At 49.0% G+C, this 21,916-nt stretch overlaps 5 protein-coding genes across 5 annotated transcripts; 1 reads left to right on the top strand and 4 right to left on the bottom strand.

Annotated features, from left to right (window-relative positions):
• Positions 1-609: 609 nt before the first annotated feature.
• On the bottom strand, positions 610-2,749 carry KD926_000139 (fungal specific transcription factor domain-containing protein; the record flags this gene model as incomplete). The annotated part of the gene is made up of 2 exons (XM_053104066.1): positions 610-1,802; positions 2,149-2,749. The coding sequence occupies 2 exons, from the start codon at positions 2,747-2,749 to the stop codon at positions 610-612; spliced, it is 1,794 nt and encodes a 597-aa protein (XP_052952634.1).
• Positions 2,750-11,987: 9,238 nt separating this feature from the next.
• Positions 11,988-12,326, bottom strand: KD926_000138 (uncharacterized protein; the record flags this gene model as incomplete). The annotated part of the gene is made up of 2 exons (XM_053104065.1): positions 11,988-12,245; positions 12,312-12,326. 2 exons carry the CDS (start codon positions 12,324-12,326, stop codon positions 11,988-11,990), a joined length of 273 nt encoding a protein of 90 aa, XP_052952633.1.
• A 944-nt stretch (positions 12,327-13,270) lies between these two features.
• On the bottom strand, positions 13,271-15,479 carry KD926_000137 (transient receptor potential ion channel family protein; the record flags this gene model as incomplete). The annotated part of the gene is made up of 2 exons (XM_053104064.1): positions 13,271-15,012; positions 15,113-15,479. 2 exons carry the CDS (start codon positions 15,477-15,479, stop codon positions 13,271-13,273), a joined length of 2,109 nt encoding a protein of 702 aa, XP_052952632.1.
• Positions 15,480-15,926: 447 nt separating this feature from the next.
• KD926_000136 (fructosyl amino acid oxidase) lies at positions 15,927-20,017 on the bottom strand (the record flags this gene model as incomplete). Its single annotated transcript, XM_053104063.1, has 11 exons — positions 15,927-16,110; positions 16,162-17,440; positions 17,559-17,937; positions 17,995-18,348; positions 18,418-18,712; positions 18,773-18,899; positions 18,949-19,265; positions 19,321-19,464; positions 19,524-19,594; positions 19,654-19,684; positions 19,917-20,017. The coding sequence occupies 11 exons, from the start codon at positions 20,015-20,017 to the stop codon at positions 15,927-15,929; spliced, it is 3,282 nt and encodes a 1,093-aa protein (XP_052952631.1).
• A 604-nt stretch (positions 20,018-20,621) lies between these two features.
• On the top strand, positions 20,622-21,584 carry KD926_000135 (short chain dehydrogenase; the record flags this gene model as incomplete). The annotated part of the gene is made up of 1 exon (XM_053104062.1): positions 20,622-21,584. One exon carries the CDS (start codon positions 20,622-20,624, stop codon positions 21,582-21,584), a length of 963 nt encoding a protein of 320 aa, XP_052952630.1.
• Between the last annotated feature and the right edge of the window lie 332 nt (positions 21,585-21,916).

The following is a 21,916-nucleotide window of genomic DNA, read 5'->3' as shown; positions in this document are numbered from 1 at the left end:
ACCCGGATCCATTATTTACTGCCTTGCCTAATCCTATCCCAAAGTCATCCCAATAATCCAAATCATTCATACACGCTGCCTTCGTCACGTCATATACACCTAGAAATACAATCCCATATTGTCTCCGGGGCTGTTCTGTGGATAAGAAAAAATATACGAGAAAGGCACTGCAAATTCCATCCATGCCTGACGCCGGTCTGCGTAGAAGTATATGAGCCCCTGTGTTCCTGTCCTTTTGACCCTTGGTCACCCTCAGATCCAATACATTCCAATCCAGTCGCCAAATCCAACCCTGAAGTAGAATAAGAAAAGAAAAGAAAAGAAAAGAAAAGAAAAACATAAAAAAAAGGGGGATGAGACGCGTAGAAATAGAGACAAGAGAAGACAAAATGATGACATGCATGCATTGAACACAACGCCGTAGGTCACCCTCCAGGAAATAATCACTGTGCAGGAGGAGTGGTTGAAAACCAGTCCAAGTCGAAGATTTCATGGATAGAGAGGAAAGATATAGAAGAAAAAGAAAGAGAAAAATCATAACCAGCACCTCGTTAATATGCAATCATGTAAAAGGCCAGGTACGGAGTAGACAAATTCCACACCCCGCCTTCAAGTGATGAGAAAATCCATGTTCATAGATTTGATGATCTTCTCCCAGTCCCAGCTGTCTCCGATGTCGCTGTCCATCACTTCCCACACTTTCTCCACCACGGTCAGCGCCGGCTGAATATTGCGCAGGTTGGAGTAGGCCTTGAGCGATTCGAATCCCTTTTGGATCCGTTCTCGCTGCTCAGGCACGAATGCAGAACATCCCAGCAAGAAAAGCGGCATCAGCACGATGCTGTAAGCTCCCGCATCCCGTGGCAGCTGATCTAAAAAGGCGAGACCGTCGTCTACTACCCGTGCAATCTTCTCGCTAGGCCGCGAGGGTCGAATCGTCCGATAAAGATAAACCCAGGTTGATTGCCGATAGAGCTGTGCCAGGGCCCAGTTCGGGGTGTTGGGTGGGTGGGATGTTTCCCAGGCTCGGATGGCCGAGTCGATCGAGACGGCCTCACTCAAGATCTGATAGTCCACCGCCGGCTCGTACCCTTCATTGTACCGCTGCCGGATACGGTCGCGCAGTCTCGTCACTTCGGAAATGTAGTTGAACAGACCGTCAAACACCCCCAAGAACATCCCGGCCTGTGCATGAGGGACAAAGTCCGGGAGCCTGAGGTCCCCGTTGAGATGCGCGGGACGTCGGTCCAAAGAGGTAATGGAGTTGGAGACATCGTGATATTGGAAGAACTCGACGATGAACTGTCGGAACTTCTCATTCCGGGGTTTTTGCGTCACTAACAAATATCTTGCAGCATCCATATGCGGTCGGTATTCGCCGTTGGTCTCTCCCTCGCAGATAGTATTGAGACTTAGAGCGATCGTCGACGCAATGATCGGGTCTTCCACCAACAATTCCGGTTCCTCCCCCCCGCCTTTCGATGACGCCGTGATGTTACTCTTTAGATCCCGAATCGCCCGATGGAAATGGTGGTATTTTCGCTCGATAACTCGCGGCTCCGGCTCGAGCCCGGAGAGATGTGACCCTGAAAGACACATGAGGGAATGCATCAAGCCGCGGTGTTGTGTCGCCATCGGAAGGAGGATCTCCTTGAAGGGATTGGAATCATCGTTGATCAGCGTCAGCACACGGCTGAATCCGTACACAAAATGGTCCAGGAAGCGTCGGTCGATATCGCTTTCGATTCCATCGATTAGGAAAGGGAGGGCACGAGAGATCATCGTCTGACATCGGGCTGCTGCTGTTGAAAATGATTCGGTTAGCATGCCATCAGCGGTTGGTAGGGAATAAAAACCGACGAAAGACAAAGAGATGCAGGGATGCTCCGATCGAACATAGACTCACCATCTTCCTGTTTTTGTTTCCCACTCTTCCAGATCTCTTTTGGCGGATAACCTTCACACACGACGGCATTTTTCTGACAATTTAGGCACCTGCGGAATGAAAGGAGGCGTTAGTCTTGGCGATCGCCGGAGGAAAAATCAGAGACAAAGAGGGGAAAAAGGGGGAAGCAAATTACGCTGGCTTGGTCTCGTCGCATTTCTTCTTCCGTCGTCGACACGTTATGCAACCCGTCTTTGATCGACCTTTGGTGATTTTGACTTGACCTCCGGGAGCTGGAAGAGGATGTTTGCGCGGTCGTCCACGTTTCCGTGGAACGTTGACGGGAAGAGCCGTGGAATCCGGATGAGTAGAGTCCGCATTGGCCAACGGATCCACACCCATAGGTTTGATACTTTGTAAATCATCCGCGTCGTCCACCTCTTCGACCTTGGGTGTTACGTCTCCCATCGACAGGTCCGAATCGTGATGAGCGACCATATTGAACTGGAAGGCTTTGGCGGAGGTCATGGCGAGAGGATGGGAGATGTCGTGGATCTTCACTTCGACGTCGGCGACGGGAGAACTGTCGGGACCCTCGTCATCCCACGATTCGGGCGAGTCGTTGGAGTTTTCATCGGTACTAATACTGGCACGATGAGACACGGACGAGTCGTCCATCAACGGGTAGTCGGCGAAAGCGGGGATTTCCGAAATACTGCCGGAGCGGGTGGAGCTGGACGGGATGATGGCGTGTTGCTGGTGAGGGTGGTGAGGATGGTGATGAGGATGAAGCTGTTGCGGACGCCGCTGGTCCCCGTTGATGGCGGAGGACTGGGGGAAGATGAAGGCGGAGCTTTTCTGCATTGACAACATTGATCACACGTAAACCTCTCTCACGGAAGAGAGAGGTTGGTGCGGGCGAAGAAAATGGTAGGCAGCGACGGGAAGCTTGAGGAGGGAAAAAAAGAAGTCGCAGGAAACGCTCGGGTGGGAGGGAACAGAAGGAGGTTTTAATTAGAGAAGAGGATCAAAAAGGACGAGCACAGGTAAAGAGTCGAATCAAAAATAGTACTAAATAAAAATCCCAGACCAAAGAGAAAATAAAAAGAGGGGCAACGACGGAAGGATTCCTCGGATTGGGAAAGATGGGGATGGAATAAATTGGGATGGAGGGGGACAGAGCGAGACGAGACGACGACGACGTCCCTGAGAAAGTGGGGAGGGAAGCAAAGACCAACAAGCCTTGGCTGTGTCAATGTGTGGACTGTGGACGGTGGACGGTCGAAGTTAGTCCTAGTGCTGTCGTATTGCAGAAGGGGGAAGTGGGAATCGTCTCAAGGAGGGGAGGGCGAGAGAGGATGTCATATTCTTTAAGAGGCGATGGGGGATGAAGAGAAGAGCAGAGCAGAGACAAGAGTGCGAGGCTAAGATGTTTTTAGAGTTTCCCGTTGCACAGCCAGACGGGGATTAGATCGTGAGAAGTGAGAAGGAGCTTGGAGAAACTTGATATCAGGGGATTTAAAATCACCGACCGAGCAGGCAGTAACTACTACTAACTACAGAGAATCAAAAATGATTACACAGTAATTCACCCGCATCGCTGATTGGAATGAATCATGACAATCCGTCGGTGGACCCGTGAGCATCGACCCAGTCGATACTTGCCTGTCTGAGACTAGGCAAACCTTGGGATCGACTGGGAGTCACTCGGAGTAGGCCTCGCTTTACTCAGGAGTGTTGGTCCATAGGTGGTATTAGATTGGATTGGATTCTCTGAGAGAACCATTCAAACTCTACCAAGCAGTGGGGAGGCTCAGTACTCCGTAATGTTCAATAGTGGTCAATTGATAGTCCAGATTTATCTGATTGACGGCGGAAGATTTAATCGACGGCAGACAATAATACGGGGCAGGACGGAGCGTGGCATTGAGATACTGATACACGCAGTACCGCCATTCCTACCTGATATAGTTAAGACTAGTAGAGGCAACGAAAGAATGACGAATTACAAATCCAGATTCCCATCGATTAGGATCAAATAATTAATCGTCCGTGTTCGAGAATCATCGCAAATAAGAAAAATAAAATAACATAAAATCAAAAAGCAAATACCACCAGCGAATTCTAAACGACCCAAAACCCGCCCAAACGACACGCATGGGTGACGACGGCGGATGATCCTCATCGCTCGCTTTGGCAGGGACTCGCACCGCTCTGTCGTACCTGTCGGTTGGCGACCGTCCGTCATTATTCCATTCGATGCGTTTCGATGGCTTTTTTTTTTTTTTCTTTTTCTTTTCTTGGATCTATTTCCTCTATGCAGATATCAACCTACTCTCCATACCAAAGCAGATGAAACGCAGGAAACAATGATGAATTGACTCGCATTTTTGTCGCCCATCGGATGACCGATGATGATTACCCAGACCGTCGACAGGTGGAGCCCCTTCACGATCATGAGGAATTCAATTCCCATGCGGCAATGTGTACGGAGGAGAACGGGAAGTCGCTCGGTCACGGGTCGGATGCTAGATGAATCTAGACAAGATGATATACACCGTACTGAAGCGTAAGCAAGAAATTGAATTCCACCGACATCATGGACCTGCCTCGTCCTGCTTCAGTTCGGACTCAGAATTCCTACCTAATCCTACCTAAGAATAGGCACCGTACTGGGTCTGTACGAAGGTCGAAGGTACAGTAGTAACAGTACCACATACTGTAGTACCTACAGTAGTATCCGTACGGGGTGGGAGGAAAGGGGGGCACAGTGTCGCAACTAATCCCAAAGAAGATCTAGTAGCAAAGCCTCTCTACCCTCCCCCTAAGGGCCCTACGCCCCTACCACTATTTAACTAAATTCATAAGAAAGGAAAATAGGTCATAATCTTGTCCAACAGCCCCGTTGATCCTTTTTCCCCCGTTCGGCCTGCTGGAGGTATTGATGTATTACTTGCATACCAGGATGGACACGGCTCAGGGCTCAGCTGGACGCCACCAAAGGGAAAATAAAAATAAAATGAAAAGGCCAAAAACCCCACGCTACCAAATCCACCGGACCTCCCAAGCGTGACGGGTGCGGAGATGGGCCGATGCTCGGGCAGTGACACCGCAGAGGCCACTTTCCCATCGGAGGGAAGATATTCTTCTTACTTGTAAAAAATGAATAAATGAAAATGAAAAAAGAGAAAGCTCCCTGCATTGCAGCCACTAGCGCGATCTATCTTTCTCTCTTGCTCTCTCTCTCTCTCTCTCTCTCTCTCTCTCTCTCTCTTTCTCGCTCTCTCGCTTTTTCTCTCGTTCCATGACGCCCGGGGACCATGATGCTCTTCCTCTCTGTATAACCCGGACGCGCCCGGTCCTTGTTTCTGATTCCCGATCCGATTGTGATCGCTCGACCGAGGACCCTGACAGGTAGAAAAAAAAAAAACAGGAAGATCTCCATGTTCCTTCACGCATCTTGAGCAAAAGCAATGACAATAAAATCGAATTAAAAAGAAATAAAAAATAAAAGCAAAACCTCTCATACTGATGACAATCTGGGGAAAAGTGGGCTTAATCTCCTTTGTGCACCCAGCACGGACATCCGTGTTACTGCAGACTCCCTACCTTCTATCTTATGCTCTGGCTGCCTGTTTGCCTTTCGCCGGTCGGTCAATCGGTCTGTCGGCATGGCATGGGATTGGAACCAGAATAGAAGCAATTATGATCACTAATTTCGATCAATGCTAATGCATTCCAAAAGAGGGGGGATGGATCGCGCGTGGAAGCTTTAAAAGAACCCTCATACCCCTTCGTTCAGTTTCAACACTTCTTGCCAGCTTTTCTTCACCTCTTCCAATTCCTAGGTACAATACTCCCATTTACTTTCCTCCGGGGTAAGTAAACAAAACCTACTCCGGAGTAGGTAGGTAGGAAGGTAATCATCACCTGACCCCCACCCCCCTACCAGCCATCAAGGACTATCCCTCGATCCATCCAGGACATCCCCTCATTCCCGTCATTGGCATTAATATCTCCGAGTGCTTGGACCCTCTCCCCATCCATTGCATTCCGATCCCCAGACAGAGCTTCCGAAACCGGTTGGAATGACCAACTCCCTCTGACCTCATCTTGTCGCATCGCATCGCATCGCGTCTCCTCTCATCTCATCTAGGTGCTCGGCCGGCGGGACGGACGGGACAGGCGAGCAGGGCGGAGCTTTCAGCCCGTTTCCATCCATGGCTTGTGGAAAGTTAATTTTTTTTTTTAATCCTAGGTAGGCGTTCTTGGACGATGTATAGTACTGAGTACGAATTATTTTGTTTTTTCGACTGGCTGGTGAAAATCGCAGATTAAGGTTGGTGATCATGTCTGGGGTGTGAAAAAGAAAACAGTGGGTGGGGAAAAAAAGAAAAAATAAATAAATTAAGGGAGGGAAAACAAATCAAGGAAACACAGGCCAATACGCCGTACGAGGGGCGCACATCAGATGAGCACGGCTTGCCCGGTGAGGAAAGCCGTAGGATGATTAGCCAGCGCTAGGTTATTCGCACTGACAGCTCTGCAGTCAGAGTCTTGACTGGACTGAGGACATAGAAAGTACGACGCTACCTACAGTCAGAGTATAGTATGGTGCACGGTGTATAGCATAGAAAAGAACCATCCAGTAGGAACGTCATACGCCTGGAATTGAACTTGATAGGTAGGTGGGTAGCGACCAAGGAATGACTGCCCGTCAACCAACTAGTGCTCACAGTGCTGTGTGCCTAAAATTCTAGACCAAGTTTTAGAGAGACAAGGCTGTTAGAACGCTCACTAAGGGTGTTTAGTGCTAACTATGTCCTAAGACCGGTGCATCTGCAAGTTATTCAACCTGACACATGGCCTTGAGAATACTAGAGAATAACCGTCGACGAAAGGGAAAAGAAAAGGAAAATACAATAAGATTAATCAAAAAGAGAGTTGGTGAAACAGCCCCATTCGAGAAGAAGGTTGTCTGGGAGAAGCGAGCTGGAGAGACGGTTACGTCCTGCTTACTCTATCCGGTCATTGGTTTCTGGGGACATGACTCGAGGTACAGAATAGGGAGAATGTATGGGTCGGGTTTATCGCCGATGTACTCCGTGGGCCTACTCCATACTGTATCGCATGGAATTATATATTTTTTTTCTACAGGTGCACTGGAGTGATTGAGATTCTGCCACCGATGTAATTGTGCCCCGTTTTAAGAAACTGAAGAAGTGGTGGAAATGACAAGTGGAGCCGGGAGGGAGGGTGTTCCCGGCGTATCCATCCATCCATTGTTCGCTGTGGAGCCCATAAGTTACCTCCGGCGACAGGAACTGAAGGATTGGAAATCTATCGAATCATGGCGAGCTTGGACCAAGGAGCCCAAATCGGTAACTAGGGGGATGGGGGAGAGAAAGGGAAAGCACGGTTTGCAATGCACCTATCTGTGTGTATCTGCAGTTATATGCCGCAAGTACAGATCAAGGTCAATTGTTTATTCTCTACCGTAGTTGGGCAGTAGCTCCAGCAGCTAAGACGGGTAATTAATTGTGGTAGCTACTGGTCTGAACCAAGAACGATCCACTGCAGTCTTCCCTAGAGAAACTAAGACCAAGATCAAGAGCCAGAATACCGCAATCCGTGCGGCGGCAATTAAACTTGCTTCTCACATCACATCGCGACCGCTGGAGTGTCAGTCAGTCAGTCAGTCAGTCAGTCATTTAATTGTCTCCCTTGCGTGGGAAATGCGGAGATGACAGGGGGATGCCTGTCTGGTTTGCGGGTTTTTGACTTTTGAGCAATGTTCTTTGGACGCTTCATTTTTTTCTTATCTTTGCTTTTTGCCCCCACCGTTTCCTCCTTACCCCGTATTGAACCTCAGTGGATTTTTCATGCTACAGGATCTTTCTAGAGAGTGAGATCTGATACGTGCGGGATGTTTTTTCTTGGCAGGTGGCAGTATACAGGAACAATATGACTTGGATTGATAGTTCTTTTCTTTTTCTCTGTCCTGAAGAAGCCTGGTGCATGTGGTTAGTTCAAATCAGCACCGACCTTACTCTGTGGGTATGTAAGATAGGTACAGAGTGCATACATGGGCAATTTCCCTGGCTCGGACTGTAAGGTATGTTTCTAAGTACCTCGGCACCGTATCATCTTTTCCAACCCCCTTCTCAGGGTACACAGAACACAAGAAAACGGAGGAAATACCTCTATGAGAATAGCACAGTAGTACAAGAGTACAGAAGCAAAAGCCTAACAAACAATACGAACAGACCAGAAAGAAAAAAAAAATCAATCAAAAGCATGAGGGACAGGGCGGGGACCACCTGACCTCGTGTCGCTCACGCAAGGAAAGTGGCCCGAGAACGGACCTATCGAAAGCGAGACCGACGATGTGACGCAAGCTAACTGACTGGGAGTAGGGAGCATGTCAGAGACATGTGTGCATACGGTGTATATACCTTAGGGTTGTCGAAGAGTGTTGAGCCCATGATGGCGTCCACAGATACACCACGCTCAGTACAGTGTACATGAACACTGTATGATGACTGGTGAGTGCTCGGGAGCAACAGTAGGGGTCTAGGCGGGGGTGGAGGGCTAGCGTTGGTCTGGCTTTGAACGCTTGACTCTTTGGGCGCAGGTTTAGTGCGATGTACGGAGGGCCATCTGGAGACTGGAGACTGGAGACTGTGGGCCGGAGTGGAGGGAGCTATCCGGTTTGGGAAGGGGATGCAAAAGTACGGCACTCTACTGGAAACGGGTGGGATGGACTGCCTGGTCAATGGATTTCATGGGAGGGACTAAGACCTAGAAGAAGGAGGTGGTTAGTGCAAAGGAGGCCCGAGGATGTCATCGTGAAGAGTGATAGAACCTGATCATATTGTCTGAAAGATAGGAGGTACTCTGTCTCCTCGGTAGGATACATCTAGAGTACTGTATATGAAGGGAATAAAAAAGAGCTGCGGGGTAAATTTGAAGTTCAACTGCATCGCCGAATTCGAGTTCTGCCTTCGTGTCTTCGGTAGCCTCCTTGTCAGTAATTAATTCGACGCTGATGAGGAATGATACGCAGCAGGGACTACCGTAACTACTCCGTACTCTCTGGCCCTCGCCGTAAACACCAAAATTAACCAAGCCACCGTCAGTCACTAATTTCGGAGAAGGTTAGCGCATGATGGCCGTGGCTAAAGTGGAACCGGCAAGATCGAAATGCCACTAAAAATCCTACTAAAATCCACCAAAAGTCTCGGCTCCACCGGAAGCCGTCGAGCAGGCTGATTACTTGTTCGGGACAGACGTACATCCTTAGCTTACGGCAGCGACCTTCCTTGGTCTGGCTCTGCCTGCCTGCGCCGCGGAGGATGTCGTCGCGTTGCCCGGTGGTGGCATCTGTAGGTCTGCCGTTGGTTCCTTGGTCTAGGTAGTTACTGCTTACTGTGTACTCCGTACTGTGTAGTCCTCGGGATCGGAATCAGGCACATGGGACATCCGGGATGTGGTCGACGAAATCTCGACCTGGTACTCTATTATGTGTTCTGATTGTCTACAGGTAAGTGAGCAAGTGGTCTAGTCTAATGGAGTTCTCTAGAACCCGATTAACATCGAAGAAATGGATTGGTCGGAACGATCCCCGCGGCCGAACTACTGTGTAGAAACCTAATGGTGGGTGCCTTACCTTCACTATTTACTCACTTCTATCTACAGTACTATTCTAACTAACTAATGTAGATGCTTCCATCCTCTGGCTTGGGCATCAACCAACCAACTAAATAACCAACCTACAAAAGTACATACATGCGTAGTGGACAGGACTAGAATCTTCTTTTTCTCTTCACATGGCTACAGACTAAGTTATTTCCATCAATCCATTTCCCACGCTCCTTTGAATCACGTTGTTCATCTCTTCGTTCCCTTTTCTCGCCATCCATCCATCCTTATCGGGATTCAAATCCGCAGAGCCCTGTGCACAATCCCAGTCCACCACCACCGCTTTTTCGCACTATCGGCCGGCGGTTTGTTTTCTTTCTTTTTTTTTATCGATCGCCCGAACTCGCTGATGTCATATATAATTAACTGTACACCATCTTTTTCTTTTTCTTCTCATTTCTTACATCATCGTCATGTTAGGGGTCATTAATATTTTTTTTTTCTCCCATTGCCTTTTTCTTTTTACAATATGAGTTCCAACGCATTGACGAGGCATTTCCTGGTTTTTACGGTCTCGTGGTGCACACAGGGGGACGGACGGTGTAGGTGTAGGTACATACATACATGCGTCAAGCGAGGGGCGGAGAATAGTAAGGCTTGATTTGAAATCTGCGCAAAAAAGGGGGGGATGAGGGGTTGGGGTGATGCTGAGTTGAGTTTATGTAGTTTACAGAAAGACAGACAGAGAGACAATGGTACATACATGGTGACTATTGCTTGCAGGGTAGGTAAGCTTGAGGAAGGGGGATGGTTTTTGTTGATGGGCTATGTGCGATTACATACATACGTACGTTCCTATTATACGTACCATTGCATAAAAGAAAAAGCCTCAGCTCACCGCGAGCATAGAAACTCATACTGAAGGGAGGATAAAAGCAAGGCCGGACAGAACTTGATTTTGTTCCCTCGTCAATCCACAATGACCCTTACTCGACACATGTGCAAGACGACTCACCGGGCTGCGATGCGACCCTAGTCGGAATCAAGGCACATGGGACTCGGAGTTGTGGTCGATGACATCTCGAACTGGTGCCTTTCTAGTTTCTTCACCCTGGCGGTCTTCCAATTTTCTACGGAGTACTGAGTATTTGGTCTGTCTGCACGTAAGTGGGCAAATGGTCTAGTCCCATGGGGCTAAGGAAAGAACAAGATTATAGAAACCTAATGGCAGATGTCTTACCCCCCGGATATGTAAAGGTCTACCAGTAGGTAGGTAGGTAGTGATTGCTTATCCATTGAACACAGGTATTCACATTTAATCTTCTATCGTGCACACAGCACTGCTTCAGTTGCTTTACTTATGAACTTACGATATGTTGGCTAATGATAGAATAAGATGTTGCCTGATATTGATGCTCTGAGATAGTTATAATTCACTCTCTAGGCAAATAATACTTAACCGTAAGATCTAGCCCCCTTATCGGCGCTAATACTAAATCCTATAGAAGTAGCAACCACAGACGGATTCCCTACCTTAGAGCAACCTATACTGACCACGTATACTACCATAACCTATGGCATAGATATGTTTCTTGGGAATGATGCACCTCAGTCACACCAAATCATCAATGGTTACTAGATTACCCCGCTTCAATGAAGTGGTTAAAATCTTGAAGGCAAGACCAGATTGTCGATAGAACAGGTCTGTGCTATGAATGCCTCACACATACTTGCAGTCTCTTATATCTTTGTTATACATTCGCGTAACGGATTACTTTAATTGATGGCTGTACTCTCTAGATGTAAAGTGACGGTGCCCGGGGAGATTCCAACTACCAGAGCGCAAAGTTTTCTTTCATTTCAGATGAACGGGCTCAGGTATCATGTGTTATACTGTGTCCTGGATGGGACCCCCAAACAACTTCTGCTTATATTATTTAAGTGCAATAAAATTTAAGATTTGAAGTCTGTTTGAATCTCCCAATTACGAACTTTACTCGGTAAGTATATGCGTTCACAACCAGTCTATAGAGAGGGTTCTCTAGAGTTCTGAGCATCACTGAAGCTTTCCATCACTTTTGAATACCACTCTGGCTTTCTACTTTGAAAAAGGCTGATGGCAGTAGCGAGGTACTGCCGCTTAGCGTTCGACAATAAGGAGTATCCGTCAGTCAAGCCCCGCTCCTTCTCTTTTTGTCTCACGATGGCGATATAATCTTCCCTATCATTGTACCTTTGCCTGTACTCTGCCTCTTTAGGGTTACCGTTCTCATCATACTTCCATGGGATATCCATAGCAGGCGGGACTACCGATATGGACACGGGAAATTCGCCTGACATTTCGCACGGTCCTGCAAATGCCGTCTCCCAGTCGATAACTCCAAGCAGGTAGTATTTATCGTCAAACACAATATTGTTATGACAGAAGTCGTCGTGGCATAATGGAATTATTGACAGACAGTCACTCCGCATTATCATGCACCAGGGTTCTGAAGGCTTTCACGGAGGATAGTATCTCGCTAGCATATGAACCAGCTGCGTTTTGAAGCTGGTCTTTGGAGAGGCCAAATTCAACCTTCGTGGACCAGGCTCTGAAAAAGTCGGCAGCAGTGTTGAAAGGTCCACCAACGGTGGGTAGTGGCCCTAGCTGATATGATCCATCATCGTTGATTTCAACGACCTTTCCGGTTTTCGGCAGCCGAATGTTAAACATATCGATCTGGATAAAGAGCGGTTAAAAGAACAATAATCTATCAGTGTAGTACAGTGTACTGTAGGTACATACCTGAATATTTGCCATGCTAGAATAAAAATCCAACTTATGCTCAGGAGGAAGACTCAGACTCAATTCAATTCCGGAATTTCCCCTGAGATTGTCTATAAACATGAACTGTGCCCCCACGCTGGAGTCTGGATCGGCCTCGAATATATGAACATGGGGAATAGGTATTCTACTTTCTTTTTGAACAAGACACATTGCCTTGTACTCACTCTCCATTATATCCATCGCCTTGGTGTAGTTCTCTTGCAAGTGTGGCATCCAGAGTCTCGCCACCCATTGTGTGCCTGAAATATACCCGATAGTTACAGTTGTAGGTACAGTAAAACTCCGATATAGCAGAGTTTTACTGTAACCTCCTACTCTCTGTGGCCATTTCATATATGCCACACTTAGGAAGACCGCCAGATGACCCTTGTCCAAGCAACGGATTGTTACAGACTGTGCTCTTTTTTGACTTTTGTCTTCCCAATCTATCAAGCCTGCTCTTGGGCCCCTTTAAGCGACCATAACGATCCAACCACCATGTTGTACAAGGCAGGGGGAGAACACTAGGTAGGCAAGAATAAACCCTGAGAGGAAAAGTACTGCTTTGACTCCAATAGCACCAATTCGGGGAAGATACCACCTTGACCCGAAGAGCTATGGCCTTCGACGACCCTCGAATAGCTCAGGACTACGATGCGGCTTCTGCTTCATTATGATGAGATAAGCGAGTTGCTTCGCCAAGATCTCTATGGGAAAACCAGGACCAGGACTACAGCGATGTCATAATCTAACCTGAAAGCACAACGAAGTCTAACATTCAATAAGCCCAGAGGTAAACAGGACCACGACTCCCCTCTCCTAAATTAGATGCCCATAGTGATCATACAACAGACAAGGAGGGATAAAAGCACGAAGGTTCAGAATTCAGACAATTCTTTCTCTTAAGCTAGCCTTATTGTACACATGTGCAAGATTATTCACATCGGCGAAGATGATTGTCGTCGGACTTTACGATCCTCCTGACCTGGTCCTCCCCCGCTGGGGAAGAGGGGCACCGAGAGATCCACCACCGACGTAGGGAACTGTCGTTCATGCAGCGTGACATCTCCACTTGAAGAATGTCCGCCGTTGAGGGGGCTGGTGCTTGTCTCCTTCCGGCTGGTGGCGAGGGGATCGAGGTCGCTGTCGGTGGCTCCCCGAAGGGCCTTGTACAGTGCTGTCGGGGGGTCGCCTCGAGCCGTGGCCCCGAGGGCATGCAGCTCGGCCATCCCCAGTTGGCTGTGCGATCGGACGAATGAGTCCCGGTCATCTTGCATGGGTTGGTACCGGATATCTGGGTTCTTTGAGAGGATCGCGTATACCGAGTCAACTAGTATCAGGACCAGAAGGACGAGGACGAAGGCCGTGTTGAAGACGAAGAAGACGACGCCCATCACCCCCGTGACGATGCCAGGTTGGTTGAACACGTCGGCGAAGAAAAGGAAGAAGATGGCGTTGATGAAGTTGAACGCCGTGATCGAGATGTTGTAGATATTGGTCTTCTTGTTCATCCAGGGTCGACAGACACTGACGACAACGAGCATGCTGGTTTGGATCACCAGCAATGCCACCGTCTGGACCACGGGTGCTTCTTGACTTAGGCTGATGAAAGCTGCCCGGAGGAAGGTGTAGCTAAGCGATGCGACGATGAAATAGTAGGTCGTGGCCTTGTAGTGCACGTAAAGGAATCCCCAGCGACTCAAAAAGGGCGTGTTGGAGTAAAGAAGATATGCCGGGTTCTGATGAATGACCAACGATTTCCGCGCCAGCCTGATAGCCCTAAACGCCGCAAAGCCGACGCTGATAATCATCCCCAGAAGCGTGACCGCCGCGAGCAAGACTTCTGCTGGGGAATCATGCTGCGTGAACTCCCAGAGGCAGAGTATCAGCATCTGAGGGAACCCGATCAAGACCAATCGAAACATGACGCCTTTCGAAACAAGGTTCCACCTTTTCCTCGATGCTCTGAGTGTCTTTGCACCTCCGGACCGAGTGCGAATATCACAAAAGACCTTGAAAGCAGCAACAAGGAGCATCATCGCGGCTACAAAAACGACGAAGAATATCAATCCAGTGAGAAAGATATTGGTGGCTTCGATTCCAGCCCTAAAGCCGACTCGCGGAATGCCTCGAACCATGATTGTGCCTCCATTCGTAGCACTTCTTTTCTGTCCCGCCCTTTTGAGCAACCCAGATGCATGGCGAATAATCTCAGAGGTGTGCCTTTTGGCCACATGAACCGAAGTCACCGTAAGATTGGACAGGATCGTCGAGGGGCTTCCTCCCGTTGATCGTTGATACCAAGTACATATCCTCTCCAGAAACCCAATGTGTATGATCCCCATGCTCCACTGAAAGTTCTGGGTCCACGACTGTACAATAGGTGGCATATGAACAGACATCATCCCGAACATAGCCTGAGACTGCATGAACCCGAACAGAGAGACAACGCTGGCCGTGATGTGCGTGGCGGCTTTCGAATGCCCCAGACTCGAGGTAATCGCGGACGCGGCCAACCCCAGCCCCGAAATTATTGCCGTTGTCCATCCCACCCCGGCTTGATAGACTGACTTTCCATTTGACAGAGCCGCTTCGATACAGGTGATCTCTTCACCAGTTTCGGTAGAGTTGATATGAACGCGAACCGTAGCGTCGAGATCGGGGACAGAGTACGCGATACCTAATTGATGCGGTGCAGTCTTTGTCAGTTTTTGACAATAGAAAGGAGGCATATTTTCTTGAGAGGGATTGAAAAAGATGAGAAGGGGAAAGGAGCTTACGAGGGATCTGCGAGACGACGTTCGCCGGGATCTTGATGTTGGTGCTCATCATGGGAAGTGGCCCTGCTCGGACGGGACACAGGCCATCCAAGCTCATATCGCAGGGGTCCAGTACCTTGCGCAGAGCCTCATACCCATACACCGTCAAGACCAGCTCTGCTTTCACATAGCCGGTGATCCTCGACGTTCCATCCAAGCCTAGTGCCATCGACTGGTTCTGGGGCGTGAAGACGACATTGAAGTGTTCTGCGGTTAGGCTCAGACTGTCCGAGCATAGATTAAGTGCGCGAGACTCGATGAGTTCGAGGGAGGATGACACTGAGGAGAGGAAAACCACGGAAAGAACGAAAAGGAGGTGGAAGCGCATTTCGATGAAATCAATACCGCAATCAACGAGTACGTAGAGGTTGCGGAGGAAAAGGTAGAAACAACGTAGCAATGGATTTGAAATATGTCTCAGGTCATATATACCAGGCGGTGATGAAAGGGGGACTCTCCGTGATGGGCGAAGTCGAGGGAATGAATGGGGAATGTGAATGTAAAAGGTTAATGGGGGAGGAAGGATGAAATGGTGCAGAACGTGCAACTGACGTAGTAGTTTGTACAACAAACCCCCCTTCGACTCTCGAGAAATCCCGGAGTTTTTCGAAATAGAACCGAGTGTCTTGCGACGTACGCTATTATTGGAGTCTTCCTCGAGCTCTTTATTATTTCTTTTTTTTCCCCCTTTTCCCCTCCCTTATCCTATTTGCAAGACAAGCTTCCTGTATTACAACCTCGCGATCATGCACGGACCTTCATCGATGTCCAATATTCACAGACGAGCCTGTTCTTCAGGAAGAAGCACTCGTCTCGGAGGTCCTCCTCGACTGCCATCGCCCTTCGAAAGACGGTTCGCAGTTGCCGGCCACGCCCATTTCTCTCGTTGCTCCTGCGACGCCTTTCGCTCGAAACTGTCCGCCACATAACGACCCAACACAGGTAGGAACTTGAAGGCACTTCAATTCAATTAGCACGTTGCGCAATATAGTGCGATGACCTCAACTTACTGTCCGCTTCCACCCGTTGCCAGGAACAGCCCGTCGTGTTCCGGATGATGGTCCACAATAAAATCGCCCTTAGGAGTATCGGTATACCAGCATAACCGGCGCTGGACGAACGGACAGTCCTTGAACCGCGGCAAGAACAAAGCCAGGCCCTCCCTCAGAGACTTTTCTGCGTCTGCCGGTAGGAATGGTGATTGAGAAGACATCTTGGGAGCGGAGAAAGATGAATTGGACTGCCGATGTGGCGAGTTGGTGGTCGTTTCAAACCCATAACCATGACGGGCCATTTTCAACAGATTGGTGCCGGGAGTAGGAGGGAAGGCAAACCATCCTGTGCTCAAGTTGATCATGACGGGAGAGTTCTGCAACGCCTTTGCTTCCTCGGGGGTGAGCTGCAGAAAGGCAACCGGCTGACCCGTCGAAATTGTCCGATCACCAGTGTCAATCAAGTATGGTGTCCAGGCGCCCGTGGCCAGGATCACGGTATCCGCCGAGACGCTCGTCCCTGCCGCCGTGACCACGCCTACTACCTTGCTCTTCGTTGAATGAGTCTTAGTTATGAGATTATTGACGGTTCCGTGTTTTCCTGTCATGAAGGATACGCCAGCCTGCGAGCATTTCTGGGCCAGGTGCGTAATACTCCCCTCTGCATTGGCCCATCCACACTCGGTGTTCCAGTACCCTTGCATGTCTGACAGATCGCCATGAATACCTGGATACTTGTCCGTGGCTTCACTGCCTTGGAAAGTTTGGATGGTGACACTAGCTCCTAAGCTTTCCAGGTTTTGCTTTGATTGGTCAAGGTATGAATTCTCGGTAGAGCCTTTCGATTCCGCGCACAAGAGACCACTGCGATGGAAAAACGGTGCATATTCGGCGTTCCATCCTTTCACAGCATCTAGTCCCATTCGAGCATAAAATACGTCGGCATAATCTGGACGAATGATGCGAGAGACATCGACGCTTGATCCATCGGGAACAGGAGGGAGTCGACGATCAAGAACGGTGACATTATCGTAGCCACGCTTAGAGAGCTCCAAGGCAGTGGAGAGGCCGAACACGCCGGCTCCAATGATAACAATTGAATTCGATTTCGAGGAGTGGGACATCGTGGAACAAGAAAAAAAAACCGTAAAGTGAGTCAAGTTATGTGCAGGGCGAACATTCTTATATTCAGGCGCGGTGAAGATGACGTCCCACGCCCCGAGAGCCGGTGGGGACGGACCCGGACCGTGTTTTGGAACATCGACGGATGCTTCTTGAATCAACTGATCACGTCGGACTGTAGAAAAGGTGAGAGATAGGATAGTATAAATTTACTTTCTTTTTGCTTTTCTCCCCATCGCAGTGATCGGCCATTCAGAACTAGCAGGAGGCTGCCAATCGAGCCTCTTACAAACCGCCATGCAAGTTGAGACTAGACTGACCCTCTGGACGGGAAAAGATGGAGAGATCGATGTCGCTGAAAAGATCATTGTTCAAAGTCGAATTTGGAAAGAAGACCGGCGATTGAAGTGCTTGATATTCCGCGGAGCTAAGGTAGTCATTGGAATAACCCCTATCGGACACAGAAGGCTCATGCAGAGGAGCAAGATGCTGTGTTTCAACATGCTGCCCACTTGGTGCCACAAGATAGCTAGAGGCATCAAAACCGGAGCTAGGTATATCGGAATCGAGAAGGTCCCATAGCAGAGATTGTTTGAAGGACGGAATTCCCCTGTTTCCGGTTGTTTCGTGAGCTTGTCGCGCAAGGCTTTGTAAGAAATCCAAACAGCTCGCCTTTTGGACCTGTTAGCTCTACATTCAGGTAGCAGGGACAATTCCCGATAAACTTACCGCAGACGAGAATTGTGGCCATTTCCTGTTTACTGTAAGCAAAAGCCGCTGACAATCTCCAAAGTCAGAGCGTGCCCTATCCGCCACAGCTTCGTCGCTGGCAAATTGGAATATCCAATGGATAGTTGCAGCCACGACGAGGAAGTGGCCTAAGAGCGGATCATTGAGCTCGAGCCTAAGATGATCCCATGTACGCAAAAGGCGCACTATCCAGCCCGAGTGAAGGAGCGCCTGGTCGACGGTTTGTTGGAGAAAGGATGGCGGTGGGTATCTGGTGCTGAATTTGCGAGAATTGGTAATGTAGAAAATTGGGTGGTGCAAGAGCGCATTCCCTGCATGAAAGCACACCTGGTGCTGTATCCATACCGTCCAGTAATATCGGTTTTGGGAGAAATCATTTGGTGATATATCTTGAAAACCCACATTCTTTAACCGATGCATTTGCGCAGAACTTGCCTCGAATTGACGATATTTCGCTACCAAGACATGGTAGGTTGAAGAGATCAACCAAGGGTCCTCACCCTGTCCTAGTCGTAACCGTCTTGAATATGCTACAACGTCACCCCATAGAGAGATCAACTGTAGACAGTGTGCGTTGACTCCCAGGTCGGTGGGCGCACTGTTAGCAGCGGAATAAGGCACATTGGAGGCCCCTAGGTCAACGACTAGGGGTGGCCTTGCTGGACTCGGAGGATAACTGAGGTTGGCGAATGGGGGGCTATCGCTCTGGAGTAAAGTTGGGCCTGATGTAAATACCCTCTCAAGCACGAAAACACACCATAAGCATCTTGCCTTTTCTTCCGTCTTTGTCGTAGTCCCTACTGGTGACCATTGAGGATTTTGGGGTGCAAGGGCAAGTCGAGAGGCAATGCCTATGGTCATCCACATCCTCGATCGACGGCCGGCTAAATTAGATTAGCTGCGGATTCTGTGCACTCTAGTGGGAATTCCTACCAGCGAGGTCATTCAAGGCTAGTAAGCAAAGAGACTGCAAGATCTCCACCGACGAGTTTCCTTCAGTTGCCAGATACATCACAGTACCTCGAGCCGAACGGATATAAAAGTCAATTGCCTCATCTTTCGCAACCCTATAGAAAGCATGCTCCGAGAAAAGTAGTGTACTTGCCAAGAAGCTACGCAAGAGAAAAGGCGGGAAATTTAGAATTTGTGAAGACAGCGTGTCGACATTGAAAATGGATAGAGGTTGGGCGTGAAGTCTGACTTTGTATACCTCGACAAAGTGTGAAAGAACCTCGGGCGGAGGATGAGGACTGTGAAAGATGGTTAGCCAACGATGTTCTTCTCTAAACCCTTACGCCCACATACTATCCAGAAGCATCAAAGCAAGGCACCGAGACTTCCATAGTCTCGCCGACTGTCTCCCGGGGCCCATCTGTGACTTCTGGCTGTGTTTGTGACGCCCTTGCATCTGATAAACTCGGGTCTGGATTTCCGCGCTCAGTAAGGGTTCTACCATAAGTTAAAAAGTCATACTCCAGGTCAGTACAACAGTATTTCGCATTACTCACTGTAGAGCGTCATTCATTCGTTCCATTTGAGATTCGAGACGACGTAGTCGCTCCTTACTATCATGCTTGCACTTCAAACGGGTTAAATGAGAACCGCACCCACACGTGGTGGGAAGAGAGCTCGTCTTACTTTGAGACCCCGACCAGGTTCATCCTTTCTACTATATGTGCATCGTTGATTTAGTCTACGGCAGAACGAGCACGCCGGCTTTTCGCCTGGACATTTCGTCTTCTTTCTTCTACGCGGGATCAGTTGTTGGTAGAGCCACTAGAGCAATTCTTGCGACTGAACTTACCGACAGGGTTCACAGGCATGTCGAGCCCGAGACTCAAGGGGAGACGCACGATCATTCATGATGCATGTTACGTAGCATCGGAGAATTGAGTACTTACGAGGAATGAAGACCCGATCGACGGAGAGCCCGGAAGGCCGTCCGCCGCTCACGTGAGATACTTCTGTCCGGCGTCCGCTCACGTGATTCAGAGGCGATCATTGTCTGGTGTCGCCGCGGATATACACTAGAAATAACCCTTACTATTAAGGGTTGACCCTTTTTAGTGTAGCGGTATTTTTTCTGCCACATCTGGGATCCAGCTTCATCCCGCCACACGGTAATTTGATCGGGAATATAGAGCACGAAAAAATGATACTTCCTAACTCTCATGTGATCGCATGATATTTGCTCTACCACAAGCTACCAGCGCAAGCTAGAGATTGTTAGATGACGGATTTGCAACTAATCAACAGCCACCTGGAGCCATGGAAGAATGGCCACTTGGTGGATACCCTGGATGCAGCTGGATGACGCCTTTTCAGCCAATTACCTCTAACCTGGGGATATCAGTCGTTAGTGGATGTTGCTCCTCCATACGGTGCTTGGATGACGCCCTTTCAGCCAATCACGCCGGGGTGTGAAGTACTCCGTACTTACGAGCTCAGCTTTGATGGAAATCTTGGGTCAAATTCTGTGTCGAGAGCCGGTCTCCCGGACAGTCTCGAGGAGAGCACAGTCAATGTAGCTGGTATTCAGATAGGGGTATTAAAAGAAAGGCTCTTCGCCAGGTCTGCACCTCCCCTCAGCCTTCTATTCACTGTTCATGGAATACCAGACTGCCCTGCTTCAACTTAATTTGCATTTCGCACTCATGCCTCCATTCAGCAGTCAGGATATCCCCGATCTTCGCGACCAGGTCATAATTGTCACTGGGGGCAACGTGGGTCTTGGTTATGAAACGATCCGCCAGCTCAGCGAACATAACCCCGCGAGTATCTACCTCGCTGCTCGATCCCAATCCAAGGCCGAAGAAGCCATTGCAAAGCTAAAGGAGGCCAATCAAACTTTCACCAATATCCGTTTCCTCCAACTGGACCTTGCGTCGTTTAGCAGCATCAAAGCAGCTGCGGCAGACTTCCTTCGTCAAGAGTCTCGCTTGGACATCCTGATCAACAATGCCGGCATCATGATGACTCCAGAAGATGTCACGGAGGACGGATACGAGATCCAATTCGGAACGAATCTCCTGGGTCCAGCGTTATTCACGCAGTTGCTATTACCAACTCTGCGAAAGACGACAAAGGTGAACAGTCAGACACGGACGGTTATGCTCTCTTCTGCCGCCCACGCCAGGGCGCCTAGTGACATTTATCAGTGTGACGAGCTTCGAACGAGTGTCCCCGGCCGACATACTACCAAGCGATACACAACGTCCAAGCTCGCCAATCTTCACTATGCGCGAGCTTTGGCGGCCAGGGAAACAGAAGTCAAGATCATCCCGGTTCACCCCGGCATGGTGGCGACCAACCTTCACCTTGCCTCAACGGGCACTTTTCTCAAGCCCTTTCTCAATGCCGCCATTTGCTTGGCTGCTACCTCGGTAGAGAAAGGCGCCCTTTCTCAGAATTATGCGGCTGTGAGCCCTGAGGCGAAACACGGACAGTACTATGGTCCTGTTGGCAAGGCAGAGTCGGGCTCGAAACTCAGCCAGAATCATGAGCTACAGGAAGAACTGTTCACATGGGCCCAGGGCGAGCTGTCAGCACATGTCGAGACGAACCTTTAAGGATTGTGTTTTCTTTTATGAGTGTGTAGAGGGTGTGCACCAGATCTTCTATGGTCATATCTATTGTTGGATACTTCTCAATCTTTTCTTAAGCTCTTGCTCACATAAATGTATGGTTCCGTTGAATTATCAATATTCAGTGTATCTTTGCTTACGCGGGCAGTATTGAGGGGTCTAACTATATCCTGGCTTTACATTGAAAGTGACCAGAACGTGTCATTTTCTCGCATCAGTATTCGATGGATACGTGATGGTTTATGTTCGATAGCCATTGCATTCAAGATTGTTTGGAATACATCATTCGGCGTGAATTGATAACTCTAGAAGGTAGA

The sequence above is a fragment of the Aspergillus affinis genome, assembly GCF_023601865.1.
Source record: "Aspergillus affinis strain CMG 70 chromosome Unknown NODE_103_length_130260_cov_86_642442, whole genome shotgun sequence".
In the NCBI taxonomy this organism is placed as follows: domain Eukaryota; kingdom Fungi; phylum Ascomycota; class Eurotiomycetes; order Eurotiales; family Aspergillaceae; genus Aspergillus; species Aspergillus affinis.
The sequence above is the reverse complement of the archived record's forward strand: the minus strand, read 5'-3'. Positions and strand labels throughout refer to the sequence as shown.